The sequence below is a fragment of the Mus caroli genome, chromosome 1 (genome assembly GCF_900094665.2).
Source record: "Mus caroli chromosome 1, CAROLI_EIJ_v1.1, whole genome shotgun sequence".
Lineage (NCBI taxonomy): Eukaryota > Metazoa > Chordata > Mammalia > Rodentia > Muridae > Mus > Mus caroli.
In genome coordinates this window covers 169,562,431-169,571,761 of record NC_034570.1, presented here as the reverse complement: position 1 = coordinate 169,571,761, position 9,331 = coordinate 169,562,431, and the positions used below count along the sequence as shown (strand labels likewise).

The window sequence follows — 9,331 nt, the reverse complement described above, 5'->3', positions numbered from 1 at the left end:
TTACTTATTTTATGTATATGAGTACACTGTAGCTGTACAGATGGTTGCAAGCCATCATTTGGTTGCTGGGAATTGAACTCAGGACTTCTGCTCGCGCCAGCCCCACTTGCTCCAGCCCAAAACTTTATTTATTATTATATGTAAGTACACTGTAGCTGTCTTCAGATGCACCAGAAGAGGGCGTCAGATCTCATCACGNATGGTTGTGAGCCACCATGTGCTTGCTGGGATTTGAACTCAGGACCTTCAGTAGAGCAGTCAGTGCTCTTAACCACTGAGCCATCTCTCCAGCCCCAATTATGTACATTTGTATCTACAGTGCGAGCTATAGTCTATATAGTTTTAGAATATGTGTACAATGGTTAGCCATGAGAGATACCAGGGATTTTGAAACGTTCAGCTAATGAATTTGAACATCATAATCCTATGCTACAGAACACCAGGAGTTCTCTGTCTGTCAGCTCCACCTCTGTGGCCATTAACCATTCCTCACATCCTCTCTGGCTGTGGTAACAACTCTTCTTTGATTCTTTGAGATAAGTGTTTTGTCCTCCCCATGTGGGTGAGAATGGAATACTTGTCTTTCTGGATGTGGACCTGGTTCATAATGGCCTCCAGTTGCACCCACGCTGCTGACCTCAGGGGAATCTTCCTGGCCAAACAGTTTCCCCCTGGTGTACATACACCATGTTTATCATCTGTTGATGGGCACGGGGGTTTATTCCATAGCTTGGCTGTTGAAACGCTTTCTTTTCTCCATTGATAGTTTTGTCTTTTGGTTTTTACGTCTGGAGGTTCCTGGCAGCTGTAGGTCTTCAGCTGGGGTTCGTTCCAGCACTAGAATAGCATCCTCACTGTCTGCCAGCTCCCTGCACACACACACACCCCCACACACACCATGGCTGAGCCCGGCAGCCTCCAATAGCACTGTGTGGTGTTGGGGGGTGGGTGCAGCAGGAGCTTCCCCACTGACCACAGCTGTGGATCTCATTGTGCAACCCAACCAGCCATAATCTCCCGGGTGACTGCATCAAACTCCTGTCTTAGAATTTCAGATAAACATGCTTCCTTCGTGAATTTGGATGGTAAAGTGACAGTCGCACCACACAGCAAGTGCAAAGTCATTGTTAATGGGGTACCAGTCACCAGCAGGACAAAGCTGCAGCATTTGGTAGGTTCCTGGCCCAGTCACAGCAGTGCCTCAGTGATACCCTCAAAATGGTGGTGGTGGGGTGGGTAGGGTTGGCTCTCTTGTGAAATGTCTCCTGTCACAGAGAGAGGGGCTGGCCTGGGCCTGGGGCTTCCCATCTCTGCCAGACTGCAAAGGCTGAGGTGAGAGACCCGTTCCCTACCTGCTGAGTCTCGGCAGCATTACTTGAGTTCTCTGAACATCACTCATAATTGAAGGAAGATCCTGCCCAGTGCTCACATTTTATGGTATCCGAGGCTTAAGAGAACCTGTCCTTGGGAGAAGCGGAGTGTCTACTTAAGACAGTCCCTCTTCCCTATTCATTCTGCCACCCTCCATGGAGTTCCTACCTCCACAGTGGCTACCCTGAAGTCTTTTCCCTTCACCGATCAGTACACACAGAAACCACAAGCCTCCGTTTAGAATCACAGGGTGTGCCCTCCCTAGCTTCACTGTCCAGCACATGCCCCATCCCCAGGGTTTCCCTTTAGCAGACCAGCAGCAGTGTGGTCTACCTTACCAAAAAGTCCCCCCCCCCCCAATAACATCTGCTCTTAAGTCTTCTGCCCTCTCTGAGGACTTCTGAAACCCTAATCCGAATCAGACCCAGGGGACACTCCACAGAACCCCTGTGGTTTTTTTCTGAGGTTCTGACCACGCTGGTTCCACTCCTGGAAGAGGGCTGAGCCCGGGTGGTGATAGAGGGGAGAGAGTTCCAAGATCTCTGTGGCTGGCGTAGAAGCCTGGGCCCTGCAGCAGGCCAGGCCTTTGCTTTCCCTCCCAGGACCGCATCATCCTGGGGTCCAACAGTGCCTTCCTCTACATCGGGTTTCCCTCTGAGCGAGGTGCTGAAGACCTGAGCAGATTCGACTATGACTTTTTCCAGCTGGAGCGGGTGGCAGCTGAGGGCGTGAGTGTGGCCACGCTTGGTAAGTGCTCTGGGTCGGCCTTCAGGCATCGGCCTGTGCAAACACAATAGCAACTGCTTTCACTGTGTGAGAGTACAGCTTGCAGAAAGCTAAAATGTGAGCTTGGTCTCTGTCTCTGTCTCTGTCTCTGTCTCTCTCTCTCTCTCTCTCAATGCATGCTGGGGATAGAACCCAAGCCTGTGTGTTCTTGCATGCTAGACAAGTGCCCTACCAACCTTACATCCCCAGCCCCCAAATATGGTCTTCATAGAAATAGGGAATGGAATATACATCACAGGTGTGTTTAGCTCATTAAACCTGCCCTTAGGGATGAGGGTGAATGTAGCTCAAGGCGATGAACCTTGATGTGGGGGCAAGGTTTTACTGTTTCCTTCAGCGAGTGGAGGCAAGAATGCTCAGGTGAAATTAGCGGGTTAGATGAAGGCCTTCAGCCAACAGGGGACGGCATGCATTGAGAGCCTGCTCTGAGCTGGAAAGATGGTGATGGGCAAGGTCCAGGCCTTGGTCTGGAAGAAGTTGCATCTCTAGGTTTCTGAGTGGAAGATACTCCCTTGCCCCTCAGCCCACCCTCTACCCCTTTACTATCCAGGATTCCTCAAAGGTGAGTGTGTTAGAGGCTCCACCCTCTGCCCATTCACCTCCCTTCCCATCTCTCCTCCCCCAGCGCAGAGTCATGTGCACAGGATTGGCTGGACCCTACTGAGGTCTTTGTGATATGCTGGCTTCTCAGGGGTAGACCACCTATACCCTGTTTGTCTTAATCAAGCTTCAAGTGAGGAGCAATGAGGCACTGAGATTACAGGTATCAGCCACCATACCTAGCTTTGTTTTCAGATCTCACTCGGTAGCCAAAGCTAGCCCAAGACTTACCATGTAGCCCAAGCTGGTATCAGTGAGTTAACCTGTCTCAGCCTACGGGATTGGGATTATAGATGTGTGGCACCATGCCCATGTTCCACTGGAGTTCTTGATATAAATCCAAGACCAGGGTTAGTGAGACAGCCTCATGCTTAAGAAAGCTAGCTTCATAGCCGAGAGGACGTGGGTTTATACCACCATCCATCCATGGGACAGAGACAAGGAGGTGGCTGGGGCTTAGTGGCTGCATGTCTAGGTTCATGGAGAGATGCTGCCTCAAGGGAATAACGTAGAAAACAGGAGAGGAGGACACTTGACATCTTCCTTTGGTTTCTGCTTGCACATGCGCGCGTGCGTGTGCACACACACACACACAATCATAAGCAAGATGACCCACCTTCTCGTTTTGTTTTTTATAACTGTGCAGAATGTCTTCCCAGCGTATAAATAGTGGTGACAAGAAGGTCATCTAACCCCAGGCTCTGGGCTGATGCACTCCTGTCTCAGTGATGATGGTGGGTTCTGAGGCAGCCTGCTGGGAAGTTCTGAGGCATTGGTTCCATGTGACGACAGGCAGAGAGTCTCTACAGAGCAGACGGGTCCTGACACAAGGCGGTGCTCTTCTGAGTCGGAGTTATGGCCTCCCAACATTGCTATAACCATTCCTCCATGGCACCCAGACACAACTGAAGTAAGAACAGGTTGCTTGCTGAACCTTGGAGGATTCAGCACAAAACCCCAGCCCCTTCTCTGGCCCACTGGCTTCTGCTTCATCTAACCCTTTTTCCTGGACAGTCCAGAACTATGCTAGCTTATGGGCCTTGAGATCAAGAACAAGAATAGCCGAGATTTCAAGGCTATGACGAGCAGCTGTATAAACCAGCAGTGGAAGCTGGGCAGTGATGGCACAGAGGCAGCTTGGCCTACCCAGTGAGTTCCAGGACAGCCAGGGCTACTCAGAGAATCCCTGTCTTGAAAAACCAAAAAAAACCCAGCAACAACAAAAAGCTTACAAAATGAATGAACAGCTGAGTGTGTGAGTTTATTGACGGCTGAAAAGTATAGAACAAGAGACAGACTCACTTCCTCCCCGACTCTCACTAGGTTGTGTCAGCCCTGGAGATGACCAAGCCGACCCCAGCATCTTAGCTGTGTTCCAGGACTACGTCAAACTCATGCCGCTGGTTGTGGAAGCCAATCAGATGAGCGAAGAGTTGAAGAAGGTAACCTTTTACACCCTGACGACGGCAAAAAGACAGTGACATAAAGACAGGTCCTGAAAGGCCCTTGAGTTCTAGGGAAGGATGAGGCTTTCCCACCACTGCATGGAGCTAGTGATGGAGTTAGGTTAACCCTCAGGCCTTTCCAGCCAGCCTGAGTGCCTGCCCTAGTTATCAGAGCCACTGGCACCTGATGACCGCACACTGGCCATAATTAGCCCCCCAACATCTCGCCAGCACCTCAATGGCTCATATGTCTCAGAGGGGACCAGGTTAGCTCCCAGAACATGGGGATCCCAGTCAGCAGGAGCCCCAAGAGGGAATTAATCAACTTAGGAAGCACAATAGTATTTTCAAGACAGCATTGAGAAAGTGTGGTCCTCTGCCATCCCGCTTGGCAGGAACTCCAAGGAACAAGATGATCCAGACCTTGTTCTCTTACAAAACCTGAGGCTAGGAAGAATGGAGAAGCAGCCGCAAAAGGAATATGGAGTACGGGGTTGTTTAGCAAAATGTTTCTTTACCAGGGGCTTACAATGGAATTGAAGGTGAAGAATTTAGCATCGTCAGATTCCAGGGGCTATGACCTCCAGAAAGAGGTCATGGTGAAGGTGACCAAACAAGGAACTCACGAGGTAAAGCACCCTGTGCCCTCATCAGTGGACAGACATGGGCCTTCTCAGAAGGCTTCCACAGTACACAGGGGATATTTGCCAGTTGCATCCAGGAGACCTAGACGAGAAACCAGATGTTCTCTGAGTAGGGTCGAGTCTAGGGACCCTTTGTCGTGTTTCCTTGTCTTTCTCTTATGTCAACAGTTCCTGGGATCTGGTGACATTGTCTCTTAGTCAGGGTTACTGTTGCTCTGATGATCTCTCACAGCCAAAGTCAACTCAGTGAGGAAAGTACTCCTGCTCCTATGTAACTATTTACCATTGAAAGCAGTGAGGGCAGGAACCGGGAGGTCATAGATGAGTGCTGCCTACTGGCTCCCTCCTCCTCGTGGTTGGCTAAGCCCACTTTCTTATAGAACCCAGGACCACCAGCCCATGGTGGTACTGCCAGTCTTGGGTTCGGTCCCCCCACCCCATCAACACTAGTTAAGACAATGCTCTTCAGACTTGCCTACAGCTTGCTTTTATAGAGGCATTTCTTCAACTGAAATTCCCTCCTCTCTGATAACTGTCAAGTGGACACTAAACCAGCCGCTGTTACTACTAACTGCTTTAGCTACTAATGCTGCTCTCAAAGTACAAGGGGAACTTGGGGGAAGGTTTGGTTTTGCTGACAGTTTGAGAGTGGAGTCTATCATGGAGGTAAGTCATGTGACACGGGCTTTGGGCAGCTGGTTACACTGCACCTACATCAGGAAGCAGACGAGACGAGTGCTTCTCTCTGTTCAGCCAGCTTTCCCTTTCCTGCAGTACAGGAACTCAGCCTGTGGAAGAGTGCTGCCGCTGCTATTCAGGGTGTGTCTCCCCAGTCAACCTAGATAATTAATCCCTCACTGGCCTTGCCAGAGACTAGTCTAATCTAGATAATCCTCAAGGCATGGTAATCACTTGTCTCCTAGGTGATTCTAGATCTTGTCCAGTTTATAATCAATGTTAACTATGACAGACACCCATGAAGACCCTCTGCTCACATTTAATATGACTCACAAGCCTTAGTATCAAGCCAAAGGTGGGTGGGTGGGTGGTGGTGATAAACACCTTTAGTCCCAGCACTCAGGAGGCAGGGGAAGGGGCAAGGGCAGAGGCAGAGGCAGAGGCAGGTGTATCTATGAGTTTGGGGCTAGCCTGGTCTACACAGTGAGGTCCAGGACAGCCAGGAATACAGAGAAAGACCTTATCTCAAAAAACAAAAAAAAACAGGAGAGAAAGAGAGAGAGAGAGAGAGAGAGAGAGAGAGAGAGAGAGAGAGAGAGAGAGAGAGAGAGAGAAGAAAGCAAGCCTGGAAGTTTACCCAGATAGTAATGGTGCCCATGTGCCCATGTCTCTCTGTGTGCCCAGGAGACAAAAACACATCTCTATATGGTGCTTCTTCACACGCCTGGAGGACAAAAGAGACAGAAAAATCTGTGTTTATCCTGCAACTGTCCCTTTGAAGGTAGCATTCATGGAGACAATACCTCCTCCTTTGGCTTTTGTTTTTATTCTAGCTGCCAGGACGAGTTGTTGGGTTTACTTGATACCACTTCTGATGGCACATTTTCAGTCAAGAAAACTTCCAACCGAATCCCCTTCTATTGCAGCTTAAGGTTCTCCCCATAGCCGGTGTTCTCAGAGGCCCCGCCCTTGCAATTCCTGTCTTAGGCTCTTTGCTCACTGGAGGTGTGTGTGTGTGTGTGTGCTTAGCTGCAAGGAAGATGGAAGGCAAGGAACCGTGAGGCTGGGCATCTGCTGTGGAGCCACTTCTTGCTGTTCTGGAAACTAATTGTCCTGTATGTATTGTCTGTCTGTAGCAAATTCTGTCATGCACTAACTGACCCTATGACTGTAGCTCTCTGTCGGCTGTTAGTCCAACACAGGTCTTGCTGAGCCATTTTGTTCCAAGGAAAACTTGTGGTTGTTAAATCTATTTCCCTGCCCTTTCCAACTTCTAGCCCCCACCAACATGCCTTGGCTCATGCCTCTTTATCTTTAGTCAGCCACACAGTAGCTCTCTGGCTCTACTTCCAGCACACTAAATTTGGTGTTCTAGTAGAGCCTCAAAACACTGTTTGGAGGGCTGGAGAGATGGCTTAGCAGTTAAGAGCACTGGCTGCTCTTCCAGGGGTCCTGAGTTCAATGCCCAGCAACCACATGGTGGCTCACAACCATCTGTAATGGGATCTGATGCCCTCTTCTGGTATGTCTGAAGACAGCAACAGTGTACTCACATACAGAAAGTAAATAAATAATTCTTTAAGAAACAAATAGGTTGCCTTGGTCATGACGTCGATTCACAGAAATAAAAAGAATAACTTAGACACTGGGTGACCTCCCTTTGCATCCTCAGGTATGGATTTGGTCAAAAGCCAAGTTCATCAATAGGAAATTCTTGATGGAGGAACTTTACCAGCGTTTTCTAGAGAGCAGAGACAGCCACGTAGCTCAGGAAGATGACCCTTTCTGGGATCCCCTGGAGGTTGTTCACTTGGGCTCAGCACACGTCTGGCTGCAGTCCCTGGCTCACTGCATGATGCTGGAGGAGCAGGTGGAGTTTCTGAACTGTGACGGGCTGGAGGAGGCAGTGCTACACATTCGAATCACGCCCTGCTCCCGGGAAGGATGGTGAGTCTCCAATCACCCCCTGTTCCCCAGAAAGATGGTGAGTCTCCACCCCTTCCCAGAAAGTTCTCACGAAGGGGAGGGAGGTCCATTTGGTCCCTGAAGTGGTCACTGGTGAGACAAGTGAATGAGTTCTGTTGTGTGCAGCTTTTGCTACCCTGCCTAAGCTCTGGGACCCGGATCGAAATAGCAAATCCCACCAGCTTTTCTTGAATCCATGAAAAAAAAAAACACAGACACATCTGTTGCTCAGTTTCAACTTGCCTTTTTGGCACAATTGCTGGGTGCTACTTATCTTCTGTCCGGAGAAGCATGCCCTTATCAATATTCTTAGCTCAGCACTTCACCACCTGCCCTCAAATTTAGTTGCTCAGTTACATCGAGTCCCTGATAAACATCCCCAACCTCCCACCTGTAGAAGTGGCCTGTGACCACTCTGCTCGAGATCTCACATGGCTGCTTAGATTTTCTCTCTCTGAAGCATGGAGAACGATCTCTCTCTCTCTCTCTCTCATCCCCTTGTGTCTGTCTTTTCCTGGGGGGGGGGACCCAGAAGTCCCACCTATTCCTTCTGCCCAGCAATTGGCCCATGGCTTCTTTACTGATAGATCAAGAGCCAATTGGGGAACAGTATGTTAGCTTCAGAACCACCTGTACAGAGCTCATTCATGATTTGACCTTGCTGAGCCTGATTCTTGTCAAATGCCCAACATTTGGGGCAGCCCAGCACTGACCTGGAGAACCAAAAGAACGAGGAGGTCATTCCACAAAGCTGCAGATGGAGTGAAGAACTCTGGACGACGGCCCAAAGCCTTGAGTTGGTACCATGAGGGAAAGAAGCCTATGTTGTGGTCATGCTTACCCACAGCCTGCTCCTGGCACCCTGGGGGTCTAGCACCCAGTCCACAAGATGCTTGACACATCAGAGGCAGGCATCAGAGCCAGAAGCACAAAGTCAGTTTCTGCTCACCGACCTCCACTTTTGGTATAGGCCTGAACTTTGCTCTTTGGCTTGAGGTTAGGATTAGGTGTCGGGACTCCTGTCTTTGAATTCCTGTTTTATTTATTCTTGTTTTAGGTCATAGGATATTTATATATAAGTACAAGTGTTTTAGCAATCCTAAGCACAGAGGTTGGCAGGTCTCAGAACAAACATCCGGTGTACCTTTTCTTGTCTTGATGAAGAAGAAACCTGCTTGAGAAAGGAGGAGGGGAGCCTCCAAGTTATGGATCTAAAGGGCCACGCTGACCAAGCTCTGGATGTCCATAGGGACTTCAGGCCATTGGCTGGTCACTTGGTTACCTTTGCTGCCTCAGCTGCCCAGTAGTCACATTGAAAGTGAACAACATTCCTATATGTAAGTTTCAGACCTTAGGGACATGGCTGGCATGAGAGAGATCTCCAGTTAGAAAGCTGTCCAAATCAGTTTGTGAGGCTAGAGGGCTGGTGCTAACTCTGGACTATGAAGACAACTTAGGCTGCAGCATCCGTGAAGGCAGCTGGCTTTTCCTCCCCAGTGGGACCAACTCCAGCCTTCACCGCACACATTCACTGCATGAAGATGTCTGTACTCTTCTCTGGGCTGTGAGCTCTTGGAGATATCTTCCCCAGAAGCCCAATGCAGAACCAGCTGTTCAGTGACTGGATTCTACAAGTGGGTACTACCGCTCACTCCTCCTTTGGGGCAATCACCTATCTCCTTAGGACGCTTTCTTTCTTTCTTTTTTCTTTTTATATTACATATTATCTTTATTTTCTTTTATTTATTTATTTTTAAAATATTTTTTATTACGTATTTTCCTCAATTACATTTCCAATGCTCTCCCAAAAGTCCCCCATACCCTCCCCCCACTTCCCTACCC

General features: G+C 49.2%; 1 protein-coding gene across 1 annotated transcript in view; it reads left to right on the top strand.

Moving 5' to 3' along the window:
- LOC110304409 (kinesin-like protein KIF28P) overlaps window positions 1-9,331 on the top strand; it is a 50,489-nt gene that overhangs the window by 35,466 nt on the left and 5,692 nt on the right. The window contains exons 13-17 of the mRNA XM_021175827.2: window positions 1,048-1,171; window positions 1,974-2,118; window positions 4,081-4,199; window positions 4,724-4,831; window positions 7,197-7,471. Of these exons, the coding sequence (XP_021031486.1) occupies window positions 1,048-1,171; window positions 1,974-2,118; window positions 4,081-4,199; window positions 4,724-4,831; window positions 7,197-7,471 (771 nt within the window). The remainder of the gene's footprint in view (window positions 1-1,047; window positions 1,172-1,973; window positions 2,119-4,080; window positions 4,200-4,723; window positions 4,832-7,196; window positions 7,472-9,331) is intronic.